At 35.4% G+C, this 27,553-nt stretch overlaps 1 protein-coding gene across 2 annotated transcripts in view; it reads left to right on the top strand.

The window, feature by feature from the left end:
• Positions 1-27,553, top strand: part of BANK1 (B cell scaffold protein with ankyrin repeats 1) — a 254,356-nt gene that overhangs the window by 210,953 nt on the left and 15,850 nt on the right. For both annotated transcript variants that reach the window (XM_033214877.1, XM_033214878.1), the window contains 3 exons: positions 7,041-7,109; positions 22,524-22,702; positions 25,504-25,567. In XM_033214877.1, coding sequence (XP_033070768.1) covers positions 7,041-7,109; positions 22,524-22,702; positions 25,504-25,567 — 312 coding nt within the window. The remainder of the gene's footprint in view (positions 1-7,040; positions 7,110-22,523; positions 22,703-25,503; positions 25,568-27,553) is intronic.

The following is a 27,553-nucleotide window of genomic DNA, read 5'->3' on the forward strand; positions in this document are numbered from 1 at the left end:
AGCAAGTCAGCCTGTGTAATGCAGGTGTTCTTGTTTGCTCTTTCTATCATTCTCACAGTGGAACATCATGATCCCCTGGCTTCTTCACAGAAATACTGAATGAAACCTGAGAAGTGCTTTGCAGACCATCTGGTAGCACGTTGACATAATGATGATGAACTTTTCCAGCCTCATCTTCCAAGAATTCAATTCCTTTATATTAGTGAAGTGGAAAAGAGGCAATAATCAGCTGTAGTGTGAACTGACATTAAAAGATTTTCGTTACACAAGACAATGAATGCAAATATTATCAAGCACTTAGATTTTCATTCGACAGCAGAATGAATTCTGGTCTTTTTCCACTTAACGTATGATGTTACTAAACTATTTGTTAAAAGCATCTGTAGGAAGAAGTTTAATTGACCTATAAAAGTAGTTCTTAACTGGTAGTGATTTGCTTCTCATAAGACATTTAGCAATGTCTGGAGACATTTTGGTTGTCAGGACTAAGAACAGTACTAGCGACATCTACTAGGCAGAGACCAAGAATGCTGCTAAACCTCCGACAATGCACTGGGCAGCCACATAACAAAGAATTATCCAGTCTAAAGTGTCAACAGTAACACTGTTAAGAGACTCTTATCTGGATTATTTCCATTGTTAAGCCAGAGTAAACAAATACTTTAGGGAATGATTATTTAAATATGAAATCACAGGTGCATCAAACAACCATATTAAACAGTTATCCACACCTACTGTCTTTTTAGTCACTTTAGATTTCTTGAATTCACAATATTTTCCACCAGGACTTTTAATATGTGATTCTTTGTAATCTAAATAAGTAGCTATTTGAGAAAAATAAGATGCTTCCTGAGGTTGGACAATTGAAAAGAGTCTTCCCTAATGGACCAGCAGCACGGTGTAGTGAAATTCATGAGGATTATGAAACCAGACGGAATGGAATTTGACTTAAGACTGACACTTAAAGTTGTGTAACTTTGTGCAAATTACATAACCTTGCTTCACTTGGTTTTGGTTTGGGTTTTAAAGAAATGTTAATATCTATTTCACAGGGTTTTCATAAGAACTAAAAGGCCTGTGGCCTGCACAGGGTAGCATGTAGGAAATGGTAGTTCCTGTGATGGAAGGTATTCTGTAGACGCAGAGGTGAAGGTAGACCTGGCATATCACCCCAGTTAAGATGCCTTTTGTATGGGTTTCATATGCCAACATATCATCTTGCATGTCTTTTTCAAAGTATTTATTAACTTCCACTATTGAATACTATCTAGAACAAAGGGGCCAGCCCTATCATTTTGGAATTTTCAATCTGTGTTTATATAATTTGAGTCTTGTTAGCAGAATTAAACTCTAATGTTTGTTCAAAGTGAGCATAATCAAATAGCTTATCTTTAAATTTAGGGGAGAACAAAATATTAGAGTACCAAGTCTTATCATCCTGTGAAATATAACAGTGCAAATCATGATCCCACTGCTGCTTCTTGGGATAGCAACATTTCTTGATTAGGGGGAGAGGAAGAGAAGTTGCTTTTGATAATCACTGAACATGAACCAAAAAGCAAACTCATTATAGTTTGCAGAGTCTTCCATTGGCTACCCAAACTACTTCTCTTTGAAACAAAAGAAAATTGCTGGAAATGTTACTAGAGTTATGTCCATACTAATACCATTTCCTTATTGAATACAAACAGGTAGCAAGAGAATTAAACAGATGATCCCAAATGAAGTCTCATGGGAAGAGACTAACCCCTAGTTCAGTGCTATACAAGCAATAGTTGTTCAATACATGCCGCCTCCTGCTAACAGGAGGGAGGAAGACTGCCCACCCAGTGGTGACTGAAGGCTTCACTAATAAACTCATTGCCATGATCTCAAGCTATAATTAGAACAAGGTCCACAAACCAATTGTCATCGCTCAGAATGACTCACCTTCCTGGATTATAAACATTTCTAGAATGTAAATATTTGTGTTTGTATCGAAAGACGACATATGCAAATGAAAACAATTTGTGTTCTACTCTGGTAAAAATTAGGTCCCTTAGTAGTAGAAAAAAAATTATAGTGGGATTTCCCAAATCTTCCTTTAGGAGATGTTTTCAATGATAACATTTCTATCAAACAAAGTTTTTGTTACAACTTGAAAGGAAAATTAATGTTTTCTCCTTTGGAAACTAAAGCATTTATTAATACCACCACCGAATTAGAATTTTTACGCCATTTTCCTTCATGCGGCAATGTGTTTTCCAACTTTCCATCTCTGCTTATCTGAATAGTAAACTGTAACCCATGTCAGTGATCTCATATATTCTGGCTGACCATTTACAGTTTCTTCTTAAAAAAAAAAATGCCACAACTCCACCTACATATGTCTGCCATGCGGTAAACTACTTTCGGGTGAAAGATTTTTATACTATGTGGCTGATGTGGCTATTTGTGGCCACACCTTCTTGAATGTACCCATTGAAATGTAATGGCCTGTATTTGATAAAGTTTCTCAAGTTAATAACCTATAAATACTGCTAGCACAATTAAATGGTGGCTTTGAACTGACTGGAGTACTCAGTCTCTCTTGCTGATTTGCAAAGAGGCTACCCACACACATCTTTCCTCTAAGCTTCAGATTAGTCAATATGACTGCTTATAGGGTAAAAACATTCTGTTTCCTGTATTTGCTGGCTAGACAAAAGGGTTATTTACACTGTGGTTGCTTGATTGTTTGTTTTTTACTTTATTGTGTCTTTTGTGATTAGATTTAAACAGTATAAATTGGGAAATTGGAGAATAGAAAGTTACAAGGATTGAGTTATGATTCTGGCCCTTCCTGATGGTTCCTCATCCCTATTCCCTCTTATCATTAGGCACTAATGGCACATTTGACCTTTACTTAAATGAACACACCAAAATAGAGGACAATATGAAAACTACGACTGTGTCTTATTTACCTTTGCACCCTCAGGACTTGGCTATGTAGTTAGCAACCTAATGAAAGGTGTTTTGGTGAAAAATAAACACACTGCTGCCACCCTGTACTGTATCATTCCCTGAAAGCCCAGAGCACAACACAAATCTATGTATTTTATTTTATATAAAATCTCTAGTTTCAAGCATTATCATCAATGATAGCTGTACAGCTCTAAATAACATTTCACTTTTCACATCTCATGGACAACCATCAAGGGGTTTGTGGTTTATCATTCACAAAATGAATGCTGTTGTTAATTGCACAGGTTTTAATCACTATAGCCACTTATGAAATAATTCAAAATAAGCTTTATCAGATTTTCTAAGAAGGGCAGCTATGGAAGGGTCCCTTTTCTTGAAATAGACCACAAATGAGGTTGACATGAAGAATATTCTCGCAGATGCAGCCTGGAAAGATAAGTAGTGCGAGTGAACTCATTAAATTTCATCTTCTCCTCCTCCTCTGCTCTTCTGCTAGTTCTGCTTTGCTTAACATTTTGAATATTTAATGATATGCTAATTTTTTCCCATTCAATGTCATATTCTAGAGAAAATTTTACAGAAGTCATTCCACCAATATTTAAAATAAAAAAGGTGTTATTTGGGAAATTTGTATTCTTTAGGATTATTTTAAACCTCAAAAATTGTTTTGCTTCGTCTGGACTTTTTATGTTTAAAGGTAGTGACAACAACTAATAATGCATTCATGTTTCTTTCTTCTCAAATTTCAGTTTTAGGTAGGAGGAGAAAAATAAGATTTCACGGGGGAGAGAGTCAGCAAAGTTGACATATATCGTAATTACTTTACTTTGATAGCATGTTTTGAACATTTATGAGGTAAATTTTCTAAGAATTCAAACACACAGGGAAAGGATTGTCTCAATATATGATAAAAAATTAGCACTGGCCTGTGATTTAAAACTTCCTCATTTTTATGTTAGTCTATGCCCCCAGGTTATAAATAATGTTTTCCTCAAAACATAGCATTCTACTTAAATTCATACTCACTTAATAATTTTTCCCAGCATCATTGGACCTGGAGTGTCTTGGGAAACAAGATGGTAACATCTCAGAATATTAGAGCTGAGTGAAACATTAGAGAGCATCACATCTAAGCCCTAACTTTATTGACAAGAAAATAAAGGCCGGAAGGGAGTTGGGGAGAAAGAGGGAAACGCCCTTTTTCCATGTCACTCATGTGGTTGATATGAAGAGAAAACTATAGCCCATCTTCTGTGCCAAATTGGCTAGTATTCTGGTATACAACTTTTTGGTTACAATACGTTTAGAACAAATTCTTATCTAACTCACCACAACTCTTGCTTTACAAAACAATGTACTTTTGTATATAAATCCGAGTGACCTATAACCCTACACTCAGTTCTCACCCTGTTATGGATTTTATATCTACCTCTTGTAAAGGTGGTGTGGGGTGGCTGAACATGGTAAATATAAAGTACATAAAGTTTTTTAGAACAAAGGTTTTGCTAGTTGAAGCAATTTTAAATGTTTCAGTTATTAGGAACTGTAAAAATAGAGAGATGAACAGATTCTGAAATTTTACCTGTATCTATTATTTTCATAAGGCTAATGGAATATGTGTCCTTGACAGGTGTGTTTGCTTCAGTGATAATTTTGATGGGCTAGTGCTTTCTTCAGAAAATAAGATAGAATAGGTCTTTTCCCAAGGTTGTCTCATATTTAAAAATACCTCCTCAACTGAAAGCGATGGGAAGACAGTGTGTTTGGCAATATGCTGATTGCTAGTTGTTTTCTTTTTAGAAAGTGAGACTCATCTGTAGGTGGGAGAAAGGGAACCTGGAGGTATGGGTGCAGCTGCAGGTGAATTAAAAGAGAACTCAGAGGTGGGTAAAACAGGTAGAGGGAACCTTTAAACTGTGGGCATGACCTACTACACGTCTGCTTTTAAAGGGTCCTATTATCAGCATTTTCACAATCACCCCACTCAGTAGAAAGTATCCTACTGTCCCATCCCAATATTCTGCCCTTGTCCGAATATAAGCCCTGGTGAAATCACGACAATAATACATACACTCCTTGTAACTTCTTAATCTAGTAACTGAAAGAGAAATTTGTTTAACATTTACTGTTATTTCACACAAGCTGAGCATTTGTTGTCAGCAAAAAGGATTTCAGTAACATATAGGGTGTAAAGTGATTTGTAACAAATTAATGCCAAAAAGCTGGAAAAATAATTTCATTTCCAAGTACTTTGTAGCTTCAAACCTCAGCAGAATTTTAAAAACTTATCAATTAATGTAATTTTTATTTGAAGAATTTACTGTCTGCATGGATCTTTGGATTCAGGTCATTTCCCATATTAATGATGCCAGTTTTTTCATCTTAAACATTCTCAGTTATATCTTAACAATATTGGCAGAAACGCACAGAGACTGCATGTTACTAAAATTTTTAAAGCATTGCATTTTAAAGACTTTTAAAACTAGCAAATAGAAAAATCAAGTACCTCTTATAACACTTATTTTAATATCCTAACATATATTCATATGCTATATATTCCTCAGTATATTTTATTTTAGGAAAAGTGTAGGTAAGCCACAAACCCAGAACTTGCCAGTTAGTTATATTTAGCATGTTTTCCATGTACTAACTTGAAGTAGAAAACTGGTTTTCAACCAAAAACATTATTTTATGTGTATACTTTTTCTCAAACACATTAAACTTTGAAACATATTTTGCCTCTTCTGTTTAAAAGAGCACAGTTGAAGGGAATACTCTTTGTCTTGACAGCATCTGGCAAATTATACATGTTTAATAACTAATTGTTGATCAGATGAGGGGGAAATTTCATTTTAAAAAAGTCTCTGGGGTTAATCACAGGTATGTCCTTGATCTTATATTGGTTTAAAGAATATTAAAACCAAAGACAGAAATCTAGGGTAACTGTTGGGATGTTTCTGCCAATCACAGTGGTCCAGCACCACCCAGCTAAAACACATTCACTCCCACAGGCCTCAGCTCAATTATCCCAGGAAATTCTGTCGAACTGCTAAAAGGAACAAGAGATACAACTGTGTTGGAAATGTTCTAAGTTCCCTTTTAATCCTCTCCCTCTATCTCCTTCTTTATCTTTATAAGAGAATAGTTATGGAAGGAAAGAGGCAGCAGTGCTGTAAGGAACCAAGCAATAGATGGAAGTTCAAGGCTTATGGGTTCAAATCACATCTCTGCTAACAACAACTCTGAGATCATTGCAAAATTACTTAGCCTTTTTACAAGCTAGTTACTTCCAACTCCCTCATCTATAAACATATAAGGTTGGACTAAATCTCCAAAGCCTTTTCCAGTTCCCAAACCCTGTAATTCACACTGCCCATAAAAAATAAATGTAACTCTGGGATGTTCATTTTCTAAAGTAAAGTTGTAAAGAGTCTGGACTTTTTTATTAACAAATGCCAAAGCTATATGGAACTTTGTGGGTGCTCAACAAGTATTAAACAATCAATTTTATCTTTCATCTGCAAAATGGGGTGAGTAATGCTGACTTGTCTCCCAGGATTTCGTGTGAGAAATAATAAATGAGAACAAAGCACTTTTCAGATAATGAAGTAATTCGAATAAGCTGTTTTAATAGGTCTGTGGTATAGATAGATGATGCAAGAATAAAGTGTCTTTTTTATTATTACATCTGTGAAATACAAGAGTCATTATCCTTGCTTATCATGAAAAAGTCAGCATGGGTAATTTCTGTGCAAATGAAATTTTTCATATGATTTTAACATTTATCGCTTTTAACAATGCAGCTTTTATTCTTACCTGCTATCAAAATGGAATCATATCTTGATTTAAATAGTTCAATGAGGCATTCCATCAGCATTATACTACTCTACTTAATGAAAATGCTTTCTGAAATGACTGATAAGCTGCACAAATGAGAAAATTGTAAATTTGATAATCTTCCTACTCAAAAATAATACAATGCAGGAGCTGATACTCAGGAAAATGACATATTGCATTCTGGCTTCCTGCAGACTTCTACAGTATGGATTTTTTGAACGCTTATATTCAGTAAATAATATGTTCTTTATTTTTTACAGTGTTTCAACAAAAGACAGCCAAAAGACAATCTGATGATGACAAGTTCCGTGGTCTTCCTAAGAAACAAGGTACTAACACTAACTTCAGTCTATTTAGTAATTTCTAAGTAAAATATCAAGAAACATATGAATATTGAATAAAGCCTCCTAGGACAGAAGTATGTAATTGTGTGCTTTATAAATTTTACTCTTAATCTCACACAATATAATTTTGCCATAATACAGTTAATACAAGAAAATTATTTTAATTAACAAAGGCATGAAATGGCCATGTCAGAATGTTTGTGGTAGTGTTGTCAATGTTATCATGAGGGTTCCAGGAAGATCAGGTAAGAAAACTTCTCTAAGATGCATCAGAGGCCATGTTTTCATAGACCTGTAAGGGAAGCCTCTGGAACCTAACTTGGTAGGAGTGGCAAATGATTTGATTCCTCCAAAGAAAGGGGCTAGCGTGAGTTTTCTATGGTTTGCACTCAATGCCAACCAAAGATTGCATCCTTTTCAACTGTTCTCTTGCCTTCAGCACTTGGTCTAACATTTGTCGAATAATTATTTGTTATGCAGAGAAAAGCTGAAAACTGTAGCCACAGAAACATCTTCCACAGACAGAATATTTTCTGCCTCCAGTTTTCCCTGAAATGTTTGTCTTCTACTGAAAAGAGAGACTCTAGCAGAATTTTTATTATGATTTTTTTAATCTGACAATAAGGCCTTATTCAACATTCAAAAATGAAAAACATTAAAGGTGGCAGAGGTGGGGGTAACATTAGCTGCCTATGATAACGAACGTGTATATGCAGGCCCATCTTTGAAATAACTTCAGTCCAAATTAATATTTCCTTGAAATTGGTGCCACTAAATTGTTGAGAGGGACACTGGAATAAAACCAGGATATTATTTCACAGCAACTACTAAGTCAGGCTCCTTTTTTTGCAATTGTAAAGATGGCTGGGAATGGATTGCACCAAATTCTAACACCCACTGAACTATTAAATACAGACCCTCAATGGACCTGTTCCTAGGACATTATGAATCATCCTTCAAACAAAGGTTCATTCTTAAATGGGTAACCCTCACCCATCACTTCAAGTGGCATTATTTCACAAGAGCAAGGTGGTACTTAGATCATTCTTCCAATTAATACATGGTGTTTAAATGCAACACATGATGAAGCTGAACTTTTATTCTCTCATGAAACACTTGAATACACTGCTTGTAAATTTACATGCAAAAAACTCTTTATTTGACAGTTTTCCATTTTTAGTGATTTCATATTTAAGGAGGAAGATAGATCCTTTTTAAGTCTACTATTATCCTCCCACTGTGCCTTCAGCTCTCTCAAGAAATAAATGCAAAGCTCCATGTGAGATCATTGTACAATTAGGATCAGAAGAGCTACTAAAGAATTAAACGAAGTAGGTAAAATTATTTCTCCCTGGCTTCCCCTACGTACCTCACAGAGCTTTGGAAAGCATGAAGAGAGGAGATGCTTTGAGCTTTTTGGGAGAAAAATCCCTGAAGTGTTTTTCTTGTAAGTTATTCAATTACCATGTTTTTAATTAAATTATGTTAGAAGTAAGGGGAAAATGCAAAGAGGGCCACAGGAGATGAAGGGAAGTGACGAGTATCAAGTGTAATGAAGAGATCCTTTGAATGTTTGATTATATCAATTATCCTTCTGGCCATCCCACAGAGAGCAATGCCTGGAAGGGCTGCTAGTATCTGTTAAGCTTAGTACAGCCCTAGCATTATTCTACCTTGTATAGACAACTAGTACCCATCTGCACACAGAAAAAGGGGAGGAGAGTGTGGTAAAGGGAAATGAGGACCTAATTATGCAATATTGTATTGATTACTATCTGTCTATATCTTGTTACCTAATTTGCATAATCAAGGTCAATTACCACTAGATTTTTAAAAATTCTGTGGGGACTCAGATACTAACATTTTAATCATATTTTGTCTGTAATATTTTTTCTCTGTACATACTTAAGTCCAACTTATTGATGATATTTTTGATTAGTCATCTTAGAGCAGTTTTCTTAGATTCCTTTATTTCTGGATATCAGTAATGTACCAGAATGTAACAGAACATTGTTTTATTTGTAAGGACTAAGGGAACATCAATCCTTAACAAATGTTTCTCTAAAAACCTCCCTGATGACTATAGTGTACAGGAAATCAGTAGTTAGCATGAAAAAAAGATAATTAGGAATACTTTGGAATATTTAGAAATAAAATAATTAAGTACCTAAATACCTAAAAAGGCTGATTTCATCCAACCGTATTTCTCTAAACTGTTGCAGATATTGTGACCATTCAGTCCATGTAACATACTAGGCAGTGAAAACTGCTTATTACCTAATTAATGAATATTCTTCAAATATCCTGGGATTTCATGGTGTACTAGGAAAAGCAGTACATACTTCACCAGTGATAATCTCTTTATTTGGTAGAAAACAATAAAAAGGGCCTCTTATATAATGTTTGTCAGAGGCAAGATTTTCTAAAGGGACTAGACAAGTTTTCTAAAGAAGGTAAATAGAAATTATTATTTAATTCTTCCTCTATATGCTGGAGGGAAAAGGGATTATGAGGTTCAACTATTTTCCCATTGAAAATATAAGCATTTCAAGTGCACTAAGTTTAAGACTGGCAAGGGATTGCCAGGAAGTTACATTATTGCTAAGTCAAGGAATTTTCCTAAGGAAGAAAAAAATAATTAATTGGCACCATTTCCATGGAAACTCAACAGATTTCTTAACTCGGTTTTCACATCTTGAAAAAATGTAAGGAAAAATGCTGAAGACTTTGGATCACAGATAACATTTTCCATCAAAACAGTTTAAAAGTCAGTTTTCCCAATTTGGATTTGAAATTAGAAAATGCTAAGGAGTGCTATCATAGATGAACAAGCGCACTTCCATCCTCCTTCCCAAAACTGAGCTTTACAGAGCCATCAAGGGTTTGTTCTTCAATGCTGGAAGCCAGAGAACTGCATTTTGCCAGTGTCTTTGGAGCTGATCAGGGTCTTGAAGTCTGGGTTATGTTATCAAAGCTCATAGAAGACTGATTCATACCCCCAATTCCAGTCATTAAACCTATAATAAAGGAAGATGGCTTTCCAGTGACTAGATTGCTTGCATTATTTGGTCTCTGCCAGATAATAAAGTTTCTATAAAATATACTTAGTCATTAGAAGATTTCTAAGTGAACATGATCAAGTCAAAAATGTTGAAAGAATTTAAGTGCTCCTTGTTCAAAGATGCAAACATCTGGCTAATTTCCCTTGTTTTACAAAATCATATATAGTCTAGGGTCAAGTTTGTTCACATCTTGGACTGTACAGAAGGGCCTTTTCTATCTATATCAAGATCATCCCCATCTTACTAGCATAGTCTTACCTTGGATATGACATGTGGCAACTGATGAGGTTCAAGCATTCTGAACAAGCTGCCTCCCTGTGATCATGGATTACATCCACAGATGTCCTCAGCCATATAGGCAAATGAACCTTATCAAGAGTGTGTTGTTGCTCTCACTCTTAGAGGGCAAACTGTTAGTGTGGGCAGCTAGGCAGACACGAGCATGGCAGGAGAGGGCTACCCACCCAGGAATATCAGACGACCACCAGGTTATGGTTAGGTAGTTGTTAAACTGCCTCTTTAAAACCATAATTGGTCACAGCCAGTGCCAGCAAAAGGCAGTCTCTCAATAGACAGAAAACACCTGAAGCTGGTGATCAGCAGCTTCCCAATAAGATCTCAGGAGTTGGGCAAGTGGGCGCAAGCATGTGCACTAAGAGGCAAAATGGTGGGGTTTAACTGGGATATGACTTTTCTCTAGGAACGCTCAACTGGTAAGGGAAAAACACCTAAATGAGCATATGCACAACTTCAGTAAACATACTGCACATGCGGCTCCTCCCAGGTGCTGGCAGGGCACTGCGTTTGCAGATAGCCTACCCCAAGGAAAAATCAAGGGAGGAGAGACACTAACCCCAGAACCATACCAATGTTTAAAACCCCATATCAAGTACACTTGGATCTCTCAGGTTGCCCACTTGGCCCTCTTTCAAGTGTACCTTACTTCCTTTCATTCCTGCTCTAAAACCTTTTAGTAAACTTTCAGTACTACTCTATCTAAAACTTGCCTTGGTCTCTCCTGTGCCTTATGCCCCTCAGCCGAATTCTTGCCTCCAAACAGGCAAGAATCAGGTTGCTGCCAATCTGTACAGATTGGCTGCTGCTAAAAAAACCATTTCTTTGACAGGTAATTTTGTGGGTAGAAGGAGCACTTCCACCCTAACCAACTGCCTATACCAGTCACTTCCAACTCAGATGAGCATAAGAATTATTTGCAGAGCTTTTAAACTTTGGTTGCCTAGCCCTACCTTAGATATGGACTAAAAGTCAAATAGATGAGATAGTAATCAGCAATAATCTCAAAATCAACATGTAAAAAATTCCCACCAAAAGAAACTATGTTTCAGAGACCACGTGTGGTCAAATTTAGCCCCTAAGTATTTTATATTTTAACAATAACCCACACAATATAATTTAAAACTTTTGCCAGCATTTACGACCATGTTTCCTGAAATATTCAAATTTCCAACCACTCCTTATTATATAAATGTATAAATTGCAACAAATGACTATTATCATTTGTTATCATGCTTTCCGTGTTGTCTTCTTATATTTGGAGCACATTTCTCTAAAGTCATAATTCTATCAAAAGTGAGAAAATAAAAGAGATATATCAAGAGAGTCAGGTTATGAAAAAAATGAAAGAACATATTTATTTTTGCTAATGAAAACTATTCAAATGTGTTTAACAAGCAGGTACTAAATCTTATTTGCTCAGTAATTTTATCTGCATGGTCCCTATAGGCTTATGAGCTTGTAACCCCTAGTATAGTCCCTGCCCACCAATCCCTCACTCCAGACTACAAAACCATGATTGGCTGGTCTTTTGTAGGGCAGGAGTGTGCATACTCATGGGAAAGAGGTAGTCAGGCAACATATCCTTTCTGTGTTCTATAAGTGTATATTGCTGTAGCGCTTTGATAAATGTTAAATAATAAAATTGTCTAGAAGCAGGAGACCTGGAGAAATGGGGAAGATATTACCCTTACATGGGAAAAAGAGAATGCTGATCTCTGAGATATTTTCATCAGGCTGTTTTTGCCAGTACTGGATATATTAAACAGAAAAGAGGGAAAATTGTCAAAATGTGGTCATTTGTACTCCATAAAAGAATAATGGCCTCTTTTCTCTTTTCCAGTATACTTACATTTCCATTTGTCATATTGCTCACAAAAGTTTTTTGTTGTTGTTAAACTCATACCTTAAAAATTTTGTGTAATAGCTCAGTTTTTGTCTGAAATAGCAATATGTTAGCAACCCACAGTGTTGTCTCTCAGAAATGAAGTCAAAGCACACACAAAAAAGATGAAATTCTTAATAATAGGGAGAACAAAGACTGGAAAATAAGCTTACTGGCATCTAGAACTAACTCCAATTAATTCTAAGGTTGAGAAAAGTTAATTGAGATAAATTTAAAAATCAGTAGTCTACCCCTACTGTCTATAAAACAAATCAGTCCTTTGCTCATAATAGAAGGTAGAAAGATATTTAATCCCTCCCTTACCTCCTGACCCCAGCTACCTCTCTGCTACATAAATGTTAATTTTTACAAGTGCTCTGTGTCCCAGCTCTGATCTTTCCATATACATGCATAAAATATTCCTTCCAGTTGAAAGTGGGGTGTAGGAGGGTAATGCTACACTTGGCTGGTCCTGGGACTCTAAAGTAAAGCTCAACAGTGGAGGGATGGGAAGGTCAAGAAGTCTGTTAGAAATTTTATGCACGGACTTAGATACATAGTGCTAGGGAATCATGTCCCAACTCTATCGTGGCAGCTGCATTAGACAAAAACCTGCTAAATCGTGGGATCTTGAGTTGTCAACCGCACCTATTAAAGATTTCTGCAGTCGTCCCAGGAATTTGACCTAAACACAGGGAAAGAACCAAAGGACATATAAACACCAAAAGCCTTGGCAAACAAACAATGATTCCGTAGATGTGTTTGACAGAGTCTCACTTTGTCGCCAGGCTGGAGTAGAGTGGCATGATCTCGGCTCACTGCAGGCTTTGCCTCCCGAGTTCATCCCATTCTCCTGCCTCAGCCTCCTGAGTAGCTAGGACTACAGGCGTGCACCACCATGCCCAGCTACTTTTTGTATTTTTAGTAGAGACAGAGTTTCACCATGTTGGCCAGGATAGTCTTGATCTCTTGACTTCGTGATCCACCTACCTCGGCCTCCCAAAGTGCTGGGATTACAGACATGAGCCACCGTGCCAGAAGTATTAAAGATGAGAACAAACAAAAAGTTCATAAACTAAAACTACTCCAGAAGAAAGGAAGGAGAATTTTTTTTTGTAAAGACTCAGAATAATTATACTTCTGTTAATGATTTATGTATTTAATGAGGAAGGTTGTCAGATATCGTATCAAAAGCACCAAGCTTTCAACATGGAAAAAATGGGAAATTCACACACACACACAAAGAACTTTTCAGCTACCAATGCATAACTGCTTAAATATGAAGCTTTTTATAAATATTTTAACTTTTTCAAAAGTTCTAAGGCAGTATGTGTTAATTTCAAATGAAGTGTCCCACTTTCAGGTTCAGTACTAGGCAGTTGGTGACAAAATGCAGGGGCCAAAAAACAAAATGTCAGAAAAGTTTGAACTCATAAAACAAATGGAAAATATGGATAGGAAATAGCAGCAGAAAGTCAAGGGTCAAGGTTAGGCTGAGATGAAAGCAAAATATGCGAAAGACATTTGAGATGAGATACCAGAATGAGATTAAACATGTGACGTGAAGAAAAGGTATTGACAAGAGGAAGTATGATAAAAATAAAATAAAATAAGAAGCTAAAGTTTCAACAGCAAATTAAAATCCACATCGGTCACAACAAAAGGGACTCACACTAGGTGAAAATAAATCAGTGAAGTAGAGAACATATTGAAGAAGGATTTTTTCTCAGTACATGGAAAGACCAAAAACTAGTAAGATGTGGAGAACAGAGATACAACTCAAGTATGACAGGTTTTTTAAAACTAGAATAGAAAATACAATCAATGACTTTATTAAGCTCATCTTTGGAGAAGTGGGAAGTTGGAGGATGAATAGTGCAGATTGAGTGGGCTCACTATGAGACAGGAAAAAGTAAAGAGCGTTGCTTGTGTTTGAAAGCACCCTAGCGAATCTTTTCGATTATAAGGAAAAAGAAACAATCTTAAAGTATTGAGCAAGTATTTTAACTTAGATTTTCTACTAAATTAACAAAATCAATTAAAAAATTAGAGAATCTATGTGACAGAAACTTGAGATAATGGAATGCCAAGTCTATTTGAGAAAAAAACTGCAACTTAAGAAGTTTATATTTAGTCAGGTATTTTGTTCATGTAAGAAGAAAATAAAATAATTTTTGGATATCCAAAATTTTAGAAAAGATAACCATTCTGTCATTATGAAAGTATCAACCAAAACATATTCTAACTAATGAGGAGTTAAACAAAATAAAAAGCTTAAAAAGAAATTACAGTATGAAAATTACTGAAGTAAACTTAAATAATTATTGTAAATGTATTTATAAGACATGAATGTAAAGTATTAGTGATAAAAATATGTAATATAACATAATTATTGCTAATTGAGTAGCAATAATCTGGTTACAGTGACCAAAAAATATAAAAATACCTAGGAACTAGAAAGAAAATGTTTTTTCATTCATTACTTCATTAATAAAAAAAGATTTAAAAATCTGCAATTTTAAAAAGTAACCACTACTTTCAAATTCCTTCATATATATGTATATACAAATACATATGTATGTATAGTCTTTATAACCACATACAAAACAAGATTATGTATAACAGCAGTCATCGCAATAAATTCATATCAGTTAAAACATTCTCACAGGGCAGGAACAGTCATTGAGGACAAATGTGTTAATCATCTGCATAGCAATAGTTCATTAAAACCTCAAAGATATGAGATAGATATTATTTTCCTTTTTAAAATGGATTGATTATTTGTAACCAAGGACACAGAGCTAAGAAATGGTAGAGGTGAAATTTGAACTCAATTCTGTCATACTCTGAAGGCCAAACTTGTAATCACCTTCTGTACTATTTCAGGTAATCATTTTAACAACTCTCACTACAACTTTCCTGAGCTTTAACAGAAGCCTGAAACACAACAAAGCACATTACACATATTAGCTCCTTTAACTCTTGCAACAACGCTGTTACAAGGGGATTATTTACCTTCATTTATAGACAAAGAAACTGGAGTTTACAAAAATGGAATGAGAAAGAGCTTTAAGTCCTCATCTACCTGGCTCCAAATACCATGTTATACAATCTCCCTCATAAAAAGATACACACTGAAATGTGGACAAAAGACTGTAGTGGCAGAAAAACTCCACCTCCACCTTCTTAGGGTACCAGCCAGGACTAAGAATTAAATTGATGTAAAATAGATTAACAAGAGAAAAGCTTCATAGTTTCACATGGCACTGGAGCCCTCAAAGAAAATGAAGACTCAAAAAAGCAGTTAGCCAGTTACTTAGCTACTGAATTAGACAAACAATAGTAAACTGTGAAAATGGGAGGCTTAAAAGACAAGAGTTATTCTAACAAGGTATGTACAGAATCCTCTTAGTCTCAACTTCTCCTCTTTGAAGCTACGGATATTGCTTTTCCTTCTTGTACAGAGTGAGTGTCTTTACCATGGGAATTTAGTCTTCTGCTTTTGGGAAACAACTGAAAGGTCAGAATGATCTTTCTTGCACCTGCCGTTTTTCAGTTTAAATAGTTGATGTGCCACAGTGCTGTATTTTTAACTTCTTCAAGCCAAAACTATGCTCTGCTTTAAAAAGATACATCCCCCAAAATACCAAGGAAATATTCATTAATAAAATTATGTCAAGTGATAAATAAAAATTTAAAATATCACTAGACTAATGACCAACACATGTTTGTATACATTTTAACTCAATAGTTAACCAGAATAAGTTTTGCCAGTGAGTTATTTCAAATTCAAATAAAAGAGAATTTTTATATTATATGAACCATCTCATGGAGTAGAAATATTAATGTACTAGTTATTTTATTTTTAAAAACATGATGATTTCAGTTGATGAAAAAGATAAAATTATTGTTCAAGTATTCATAATTTTTTTAAAATCTTGTAAAATAAGAAAGAGAATAATTTCTTAACATTATCAGAAATATCTGATTAGTTCAGAAGTAGAGGTATTCCCGTTAGGGATAGGAACAAGATAAGCATACCCGCTATTAACATTTTTACTTATCATTATCCTGGAAGTTTCTAGCAACTGCAGTAACATGCATCTAAAATAAAATGTGTAATTATTGGGAAGGAGATACTTTCTCCATTATTTTTAGATGATATACATACATGCCAGAAGACTTGAAAACATCAACTATAAGACTCTTAAAAATTATTTTAACTAGCTGGATGTAATTAATAAATAATTCACTTTTTGATATACCAGAAATACTAGTTTGGCAACATCATGAAAGAAAAGAAATTATTCACATTAAATTCAAAACATACACAAAAAGTACCTATTAAAAAGATAGAATAATGCTATTTTCCTAATGGGAGATTAAATACTCTCAACTCTTTCTATAATAACTTATACATGTAAGGGAATCCCAATCATTTTGATAGGATACTTTTCCTTTAGGGAGAGAGAAATGACAGTTTGAAAGAATGTTTCTAAACTGATAGAGAAGATAATTAAAAAGAGCTGAAAGGTAATCACTTGGAAAAAAAAAAATTAGGGCCGGACTAGTGGCCATATGTGATATTAAAGTCTGTTACTTATTCAATTCTTTAAGCTACCACACTCAGAGTTATAATCTAAGAATCACTGGCAATGAAAGAAAGCTTTAGACTATAAAATTATTATAAAGTTTATGTACTTCTTTGAGTTGGATAATGCAAAATACTATCAAAAGTGAAACAGTACAAATACTCCCTCATCCTACTAGTGAGAGTGTATATGACAACACGTTCCAGGAGAGGAGATTGGCACTAAGTATACATCAATAACTTTAAAGGTGATCATACCCAAAAATTATATTTTTATGAGTCTATGCCAACCAAATAAATAATGCAGCCAGTGATTCATATGAAAGACTTATAAGCTCCAAAAACATATAATTTTGGAGAAAAATGGAAACAATAAAAAATCCCTTAGTAAGAGAATGATTAAATACTTTATTGAATATACAAACTTTGGAATATAATGCTCCCATTAAAAACCATTTTTCAAAGAATATTTAATGTCGTGGAAAGATTCTTAGGCTACATGACCAAGAGAAAAAAACAGGAACTATGTCAGGATAACCCTAATTCAGAAAAAAGGAAAGAAATAGATACTTAAGGACCACCAAGATGTTTATGGTACCTGTTTCTGAAGAGTATAATAATGAGTGGCAGTTATTTCAGTTTTCAGTACTCTTCTGTATTTTCTAAGTGGTGGGGGAAAAAATCATGTTCTAAAATCACAATCATTAAAATAAAACATCAAATGCCAGATGTGGTGACTCACACCTGTAATCCCAGCACTTTGGTAGGCCAAGGTGGGCAGATCACTTGAGGTCAGGTGTTCAAGACCAGCCTGGTCAATATTGCAAGACCCCATCTTTACTAAAAATATGAAAACTAGCCAGTCGTGGTGGCACACACCTGTAATCCCAGCTACTCAAGAGGTTGAGACAGGAGATTCACTTGAACTCAGAAGGCGGAGACTGCAGTGAACCAAGGTCGTGCCACTGCACTCCAGCCAGGGCAACAGAAGGAGACTGCCTCAAAACGAAAACAAAAACAAAATGAGACAAAACAAAACAAACAAACATATCTCAAATAATATATGTAATTCTAAAATTAAGGGGATGCAGAGGCCTTACTTGGAACATACAAATAAATCAATAGACCAAACATATCCTGTCTTGTCCATATGGACCTGAGCTTATATACCTACCAATTCCCAAACTAAATAACAAAAAATAACTTAAGATTTAAATCTTGGCCACTAGTTCTCGCTCTCTCGCTCTCTTGCTCTGTCTTTCTCTCTCTCTCTTTCTCTTTCTTTCTCTCTCTCTGTTTCTCTCTCTCTCTCTTCTCTCTCTTTCTCTCTCTTTCTCTCTCTTTTTTTTTCTTAAGCCAGGGTCTGCTGTGTCAAGGCTGGAAGGCAGTGGCGATCTCAGCTCACTGCAGCCTTGATCTTCCAGGCTCAAGCAATCCTTCCACCTCAGCCTCCCGAGTAGCTGGGACTACAGGCTAGTTTTTATAGAGATGGGATCTCTCCATGTTACCCAGGCTGGTCTGGAACTCCTGGGCTCAACCAATCCACCTGCCTCGGCCTCCCAAAGTGCCAGGATTACAGGTATCAGCCACTGTGCCTGGACCCTATTTATTTAAGTCCTATTATGAGAAGTTCTTTCCAAGTGCCACAAACTAATTTGGTATGATGGTACAGTATGGTGTGACATCACATGGTATTTATAGTATGACATGGTACTTACAGCATGGTATATCTGGCATGGATTGAAATGGTATGCATTCCATGGGAAAGCCTATTAATAAAGTGGCAGAAATTTTTTATATTGTAAAAGCAATATAGTATTATTATAGAAAATTGGAGATCATAAGAAAATAATTACATATGTAATATGGCATCACAATAGAACAACATATATTATCTTTTAAAGTTTCTTTTCATGCTTTATTATGTATATGTATATTTTAACTTTGACACTTAAAATTTTAATGTGTGTATAAGTTTGTATCCTGCCTTTGTACTTGTTATAATATAATAAGCACTTTCTATGTTGCCACAATCTTTACTTTTTAATGACTACATATTTTTATTAAGTAAATATTCTCTATTTTAAATTACTTTTTGTTGGGCAATCAAGTTGTTTTCTTTCAAATTTTCAACAAAGTCCTTTCAACCAGTCACCTAGTAAATAATTTTAATGAAAATCCCAATTTACATTCTTACCTAATCTGTATATTTATATAATCACTACAATGGGTTGGTTAATGTTTATATGACCAATATTTGATCAAATGGAAATACTTGTAAAGAGAAATTTATTTAAAAGGAATTAACTTTTAAAAACTGTAGTTTACCTTGAAGCTTTTACACTAAGAGACAAGAGTCTACCATATATACAGTTAGTTGTCTGACAAATGTTTTTTAATGAAAATTATATTAAATTCATACTAATTCTTCTGAAGGTAAACCAAAAAAAAAATACAAAATTAGGAAGACGGAAAACCTTTCATTACCTCCTTTTCCCCATCAAATTGTTATCTAAATTCAATAAAGTAATCTTGTAAACTCTACCAAAAATTACAGATTGCATGTTTTGGTTTGACTTGTATACCCTTAGAATAAAAGGTAGTGAGATGCCTAAATCATTTTTCTTTGTAACTTGTCATGCCTATCCCTAATTTATCAAGACAAATGCTTTAATCTCTTTACTCTTAAAAAAAGGTAAAAGCAGATTTATGTAAAATTAGTTTAGCTGTAAATAACTCACTCTTAAAACAACATCTAAGACCTCTGCTGCTCCTAACTTGTTCTTTTGTTCTTTCTGCACAATCATACAACTGAACACCATACCCCCCAAAAAAGTCATCTTGCTTATATTTTAATAGCTAGGTTGAGAAAAAGGAAAGGGTAATTGAAATAGATATTATTAAAAGGAGTTAGTATTTGTTAAGTTAAACTTGTACATATAGCAAAACTAAAACTGGTACGGTTTTCTGGGAAAACTTTCCTTGAGCTAACTTCCAGAACAGCAGAAAATCCAGCTGCCTGGGTTACTTGAGATAAAAATGGATCCACATTTAGGCAAAAGGATGACAGAAGTGAGGTAATAGTTAAATGGCATAGCTGTTAAATGGTGATGGTCAACCTCTCTCCTCTGGCAGGGATGGCATATAGAATTCTACTCCTAACTGCATTTCATGAACTGCATTTTAGTGTGGAGGCCTATAAAAAGCAAATGGTATAAGAAGCAAGATATCAATTGTTATCTGTGCTTTTTGCTGCTGAACAAGTTAGCACTCTGGCTAACTTGTGCTTCTCCAATTCCTCTGGGATTTCAGGCTCCATCATCCTTGGAGGAAGATTTAGAGTATAGAATCTGCTGACATCTTAGTTCTGGGGGAATAGGTTCTGAAGAGAAAAGACAAGAAAAGACAAGTCAAGAAAGCCCCTGTGCTGAATGGAAATGGTGAGAAGGGAAAAAGTTTAAAAATAGAAAAAGAAAAAGAAAGAAAGAGGAAAAGAAAGAAAGAAAGAAAGAAAGAAAGAAAGAAAGAGAGAGAAAGGGAGGGAGAGAGAGAAAGAAAGAAAAGAAAGAAAGAAAAAGAAGAAAGAAAGGAAGAAGGAAGGAAGGAAGAAGAAAGAAAGAAAGAAAGAAAGAAAGAAAGAAAGAAAGAAAGAAAGAAAGAAGAAAGGAAGGGAGAGAGAGAGAAAGAAAGAAAGAGAGAAAGAGAAAAAGAGGGAAGGAGAGAGAAGGAAGAAGGAAGGAAGGGAGGGAGGGAGGAAGGGAGGGAAGAAAGAAAAAGAAGAAAGAAAGAGAAAGGAAGGAAGGAAGAAGAAAGAAAAGAGAAAGAAAGAAAAGAAAGAGCGAAGGAGGGAGAAAGGAGAGGAGAGGAGAGGAGGGGGAAGGAAAGAAAGAAAGCGCATGTGGGAAGCAGAATTATTGACCATAGAGAAATTTTATGTGCACGTGAATCTTTTTGGAAAGAAACCGTCGGTGCGTCCGTGTTCCAAGATTCACTATTACAGTCCTTCTTGAAACTGAGAGAAACATTAGAGGTCATTCCAGAACAACCCCAAGGCTCAAGTCCTCTTTAGACATATAACATTTGCTATCAAATACTTGAAACCTCTTTTCCAGAACAACCAATTCTAATTATATCAACAAATTATTATTACTATAGAATTTGAATGTCCTCCTCATTTCCCAAATCCTTGTTAATATTGTCTGGATAGTCAAATTCATGTTTCTTTCTTGAAGAAGCACTCCCAGAAATGGGCAGATCCCTCCAAGAACAGCTCACTGGTATATAGTTAGGCAGGACCGGCTATTCTCTCCTTTCAGACTCTGGGGGCATGTTTAGATTTGATAGTATATTAAGACATGTTACCTACCCCTCCTGAAATAATACAAAATGTATGTTGCACTTAATAAAAATATGTAAATGAGAAGGTACAAACTCAAATGAGTCCCAGCAGCTAGGCAGGTAGCAGACGTGTGTTGTCATCCAGCAACTCTAAGGTGTGGCAAGGATTGCAGTAACCTAGAGAGCACATAGCATCCTTAAAGTCATGCAGGCCCATTTATGTCTTTAAACACCATGGTGGACAAGGGAAACACTGAATTCACCCACGGTCTGCCAATTTGCTACCAGGGTGCCTCATGCTAGGCCATGTACTATTCCTTTTGTGCTGAGCAAATAATACATGGCATGCTCCAAAATAAACTCTTTAGAAAAGGAAGCATTTCACTACAAAATAACTGATCATTTATTTTAAATCTTTCAGAAATAACTTTTCAAATGATGTGAAACCTTTTGTGACATTTGGATGTTGGTTGACATCTCTTTTCCCAAAGTTTGGAAGACTGTTTATTCTAAAGATATTTATTGTTAATATTAATGTTAACATTTATTTAGCTTTCTGTGTGGTAAGCACTATGCTAACTATTTTGTGCACATGATCTCTGATAATCCTCAGAAAAATAAGACAAAATTGGCACTGCCCTCAACTAGCAAAGTGTAAAACTTTTGCTACTGTCCTTTCTCTCCTTGTCCCTTTCTGTTTCTCAGTAATGAGACACATTTGTATAACCCTTAAGACTAGGTTCCAGGCACCTCCATCCTTAGAAAGAAACTCATTAAAAATATACTGGTTTATTCTTTTTTTTTTTTTTTTTTTTTTTGAGACGGAGTCTCGCTCTGTCGCCCAGGCTGGAGTGCAGTGGCCGGATCTCAGCTCACTGCAAGCTCCGCCTCCGGGTTCACGCCATTCTCCTGCCTCAGCCTCCCAAGTAGCTGGGACTACAGGCGCCTGCCACCTCGCCCGGCTAGTTTTTTGTATATTTTAGTAGAGACGGGGTTTCACCGTGTTAGCCAGGATGGTCTCGATCTCCTGACCTCGTGATCCGCCCGTCTCGGCCTCCCAAAGTGCTGGGATTACAGGCTTGAGCCACCGCGCCCGGCCCTGGTTTATTCTTTAACTGCTCATAGAGACTTAAGAAGAAGCTACTCCAATGACTTATTTGTAGAGTGCTTTTGTTCTCAGTTGTCTACACCTGGACTTTCTATTAATGCACCCTCCCCTTGTATTTTAGACAGAGCTCGGATAGAGAGTCCAGCCTTTTCTACTCTCAGGGGCTGTCTAACTGATGGTCAGGAAGAGCTCATCCTCCTGCAAGAGAAAGTCAAGAATGGGCAAATGTCTATGGATGAAGCCCTGGAGAAATTTGAACACTGGCAGATGGGGAAAAGTGGCCTGGAAATGATTCAGCAGGTAATATTGGCCCCAGTGTTTTCTGGGACATTCCGTCACTTGTGGAGCCCCTAGTTTGTTAATGTTTAATTTTCACAAGGAATGCAGGTAACTGTTCTTTTATTTTTAACTAGTCATTAAGAAAGATACTTCAAGAAATCAATTAAATGTTTGAAAATATCCAGATACTATGTTCACCAGCCATTGATGAAGTCAATCCTCTAACCCAGTATACCAAAGCTAATACCTAATCAGCTTATAATACCTGTCTTTAGTATAGTGAGTGTTTTTTGAATCTTGTTGCTGAAATTAAGTTAAAGCATCTTTACACTGAAGATTGTATTATGTATGCCAGGCTTAAAAGGAAAGGAATGAGACAATGATTAAAATCACACTAAGCAACAGTCCTAAATAAAATGCAATAAGTTGTATCTTCTTTCTCCTTAAACTTTTATTTATATATATGTACACATACACATACATTTACATATGTATATGTGTGTATGTGTGTGTGTGTGTATATATATATATATATATATATATATATATCAGTCACAGTTTGTAGAGAAATACCAAGATTAAGTTCAAATAAGCTTGTCTTCTGTAAATATGATTTACCTCCTGAGATGGGATTGGAGGACATGGTTCTGAGATGGGAATGAAAACAAAATATACCACACACACCCCTTGGCATTCCTCAGTGAGAGATAACACAGTCATAGTCCCATATTCCATCCCTTTTCACTCCAAAAATATTTTAACAATTTTTTCTTCTTATCAAGGAAATCCCATTCCTTCAAAACCCAGTTCTAGATAGCTGTTTGATTAAACACATTTAATAAGCAAATTTAGGCCAAAGTATAAATAATTGATGATAGCTTAATATTGTAACTTTTCCAAGAGATAATTTTTATTTAAAAGACATTGCTTAGGAAAACATTTTTAAACAATAAAAAAGAATCAAAATAGAGAAATTTCAAACAATACAGTATATAGGCCAGGGGACTTTCCCAGTGCATCTGAGATCGTGCCTTGTTAGAAACCAGCTGTCTCTAAGGGCAGTTATGGTTGTGGGTTGGTGGCTGAACCTCATCCAGATTTTGTGACACTAAGCAAAGGCAATTATTTTGCCAAATAAATGCTAAAGAATACTGATTGTAGAGTTCTGCAAGTCTTCATTGTTCATGATTAGAATTACAATATTGTTTCTCAATCATGTCAATGTCATCACCAATACACATGTGTTTAGGTGCAGACCTACAAATCACGTTCCTAGCAATGTTAGATTGTATAGATTTTGTTGAATTAAGTCAATTGTATTTCATCCTCCTGAGACTCTTAAATAATAACGTTTTCCATTTACAGTTATCCAACCTAAATATCATTTTGAAATATTTCACTAGTTGTTTCATTAAACCCTGGTTGTTCCTATTTTTATATTTATTGTATATTTATACTTAATCTTGTTTTAGGAAGAATTTAAGGTGCTTCATACTCACTACTTAGAGATTGATCTGACTCACCTAATAATAAAGTGATAGTGGGATAATGAATATTATTCATGTTTATTTTAAAAATTTAAAAATGTTTATTTTAAAATACATTATTTTAAAAATATGTATTTTTAAAATAAAGGCTGAAAGATACTAAGATTACTTTCCATAAGCAACAAAGTTTAATGACTTGGTCTGAATTCTGTCAGAGGAATCAGTCAGTCCTAACATAAGGGACTGGGCCAAAATCCAAACAACAAAAAGATGAATATTCCTCCTGTTTATTCAATACACACATGCAAACAAATATGCATTTCTATGTACTTTTCAATATTTTTCTTGCAGCTTGCAAAAGTATTTGTTTGTATCCTATGAATATAAATGAAGTTATCAGAGGTAACTGAAATCATATTATTACTGATGAAGGAATTATCCTAGGAAACTAAGAAAGAAAATGGCACAAACATGGAGTTAATAGTGGAAGCTGGTTTCCAGAATAACTAAGAATCATGTAGAATCCCTGGCGTTGAAGATGAAATGGTGGAGAAGGCAAAACCTTGCCCTTCACTCTCCTCACTCCTACTCATAGTCACGGAGTGCCTGAAGAAGAGTTTGGCACCACTGGTAGGAGAGATCTGTAAGGCAATGGAAACAACTAAATAGGAAAAGTGGTTTCTAAGTTTCCAGGAAAATCCTAAGGAAAGAGTGCTATTCTTAAGTTCTGTTCTAAAACAAGATTATTAAATGTTAGCTTGTTTTATATTTTGCTTAAAAAGATAATGTTCAATATTTGGAAATCAAAGAAATCACAAATGTGCTAAGAAGAAGAATCCTGTTATGTTCATCTGCTATTAAGTCTCTGATTTTTAGAATTAGAACACTGGGAAGGAATGTGCCATACAGAGGCTGGAGATGGGCTCAGGCAGCAGCAAACCATCACTGTGTAACCCTTCTGCTTTTGGACACCAAATAGCAAATATAGACCCCATAAGCATCGGGTTGGGAAAACAGCTTCCCAAAGAATTGCACTCTAGGATCCAATCTTGACTCTACCACTTAAAATTATAATTTGGGAAAGTTACTATACCTCTCTGTACCTCAGTTTCAATATCTACAAAATGGAATGATGACATTTTACATCCACTTCATTAAGCTGTGAGAGTTAAGTAAGATAACACATGGAAAGTATCAAGGATGGCAATTGAGACGTCGTAAGTAGCAAATAATATCAAGTAGCGGCAGTGGTATTGCTAACAGTAGTTGAGGTTTTCATCTTGATCTATAAAAATTTGAAAATCATAACTATGTCCTGGTTGTTTCTACATTAAGGAGAAGTTACGACAACTACGAGATTGCATTATTGGAAAAAGGCCAGAAGAAGAAAATGTCTATAGTAAGTAAGATTCGCCTGCTATTCAAAAATAATAGAGTGATTGAGTTGAAAATTCAGGGACTGTGGAGATGAATGGGCCTGAGTTCAAATCGAAACCTCAACAATTCCCAACTGTCTAACCTAGAGAGGGTCTTAATCTCTGGTAGTGAAATTCCTTGTCTGCAAAATACACATCTATAATTATATATGCATCTGAGAGTGCTTGTGTGAGTTAACATATAAAATACTTATCATATTCTCTGGTTCATAATGAAAGTTCATAATGAACCAGAGACTATAAGTATTTTATATGCTATAATATAATAAATGCTTGTTACTCTCTTTCTTTTGATGTCTATGTAAGTTGCAAATAGGACAACTCTACTCAATTTTTTAATAATCCATTATATAAGAAATCAAGGCCGGGTGTAGTGGCTCACACCTGTAATCCCAGCACTTTGGGAGGCCGAGGTGGGTGGATCACTTGAGGATAGGAGTTCAAGACCAGCCTGACTAAATGGTAAAACCCTGTCTCTACTAAAAATATAAAAATTAGCCAGCCATGGCAGTGCATGCCTGTAATCCCAACTACTCAGAATGCTGAGGCAGGAGAATTGCTTGAACACCCCGGGAGGCACAGAGGTTGCAGTGAGCCAAGATCACACCATTACACTCCAGCCTGGGTGACAGAGCAAGGCTCCATCTCAAAAAAAAAAAAAAAAAAAAATCAAATGATTAAAGAGACATGCTTTTGAATAAGTTAAAATATTACTACAGTGAGTTCTCACAATTGTCAACATGTGTATCATTTTAAAATTTCTAATAATTAAAAGTTGCTCTGGCAGTGGAGGTTAGGGGAGGGGAGACTCTATGTTAAGCCAAACATTATTAAGATAGTAAAATTTTGCTAAAATAAACAACACATTCAAAAATTAAAAATAAATTATGTTATCACTATCTGACCACTGTTTCCCCACGACTCTACCCCTGCATAGATAATTAAAAACTAGCAGCCACTAAAAGAGTGTGAAAGCTTCCATCTCTTCCGTTTTCATTAATATTGCATAGCTTTTAGCTAGTCCTTCATGTTGAAATTCATTTCTCTTCATATTATACAGTTATGTATTTTTCTAGAGAGAATTCTTTAAGCACCTTAAAATGTTTGTAAAACACAAATATACTTTCTAAAATAATTAAGGTCATAAAGACGGGGCCATCTTTTAGGTGACAGACACCTCCATTTTAATATGAATGAGATTAAAATTTTAACGATTTATAAAGTTACAAGTCATATAAATAATTTTACCGAGGAGCATTAAAAAGCTAATATTTATTATCTCCTATACATTATTGTTTCTTACAATACCTTTATGAGGTGGGCAATATTTCTGATTTACAAATAAGGAAACTGAGGCCCTGATAAACTAAAAAGTTAAAGGACACACATAAGAAGTGAGAAACCATTTCTGTTTAATTCAAAATCAATGCTCTTAATTATCGGTGCCTTAATTATGAATCAATTAGTTCTCCTTTCAGTCACACTGGAATAAATAATACTATACAAATCTTTCTATTGCACAGGACACTATTACTGGGCAAATATATGAAGCAAGTGATATTAGGAGGCAGACAATAGGTAGCCAAAGACTATGAATAATTCTAGAAACAAGCAGTACTCATGAGGTGCCTCTTATTATGGCCCAGTTCTCTGCCAGAGGAATATTTCCTGACTACACTCTGAGCAAAGCAAAGAAGTTCTGTTGAACTGAGAAGGCAGAGATCCTAGTTCAGGGTAGCTGAAGCTACTAGAATGTGTGTGGTGGGTCATTGAGAGCAGGTGACTGTGTAGAGAGGTAGCCTAAGAGGTCCATGGGAAGCACTCCACAAGTCTGTGGCTGAGAGATGAGCTGTACCTGTGCAAAGCAAGACAGTCAAGGCATGCAAGACAGCAACTTCTAGGGCATTGAGAGCAAAAGGCAGACACTAAAAGTTGAGCAGAGTTGAGGA

This window comes from Trachypithecus francoisi, unplaced genomic scaffold, assembly GCF_009764315.1.
Source record: "Trachypithecus francoisi isolate TF-2019V2 unplaced genomic scaffold, Tfra_2.0 Lachesis_group1, whole genome shotgun sequence".
Classification (NCBI taxonomy): domain Eukaryota; kingdom Metazoa; phylum Chordata; class Mammalia; order Primates; family Cercopithecidae; genus Trachypithecus; species Trachypithecus francoisi.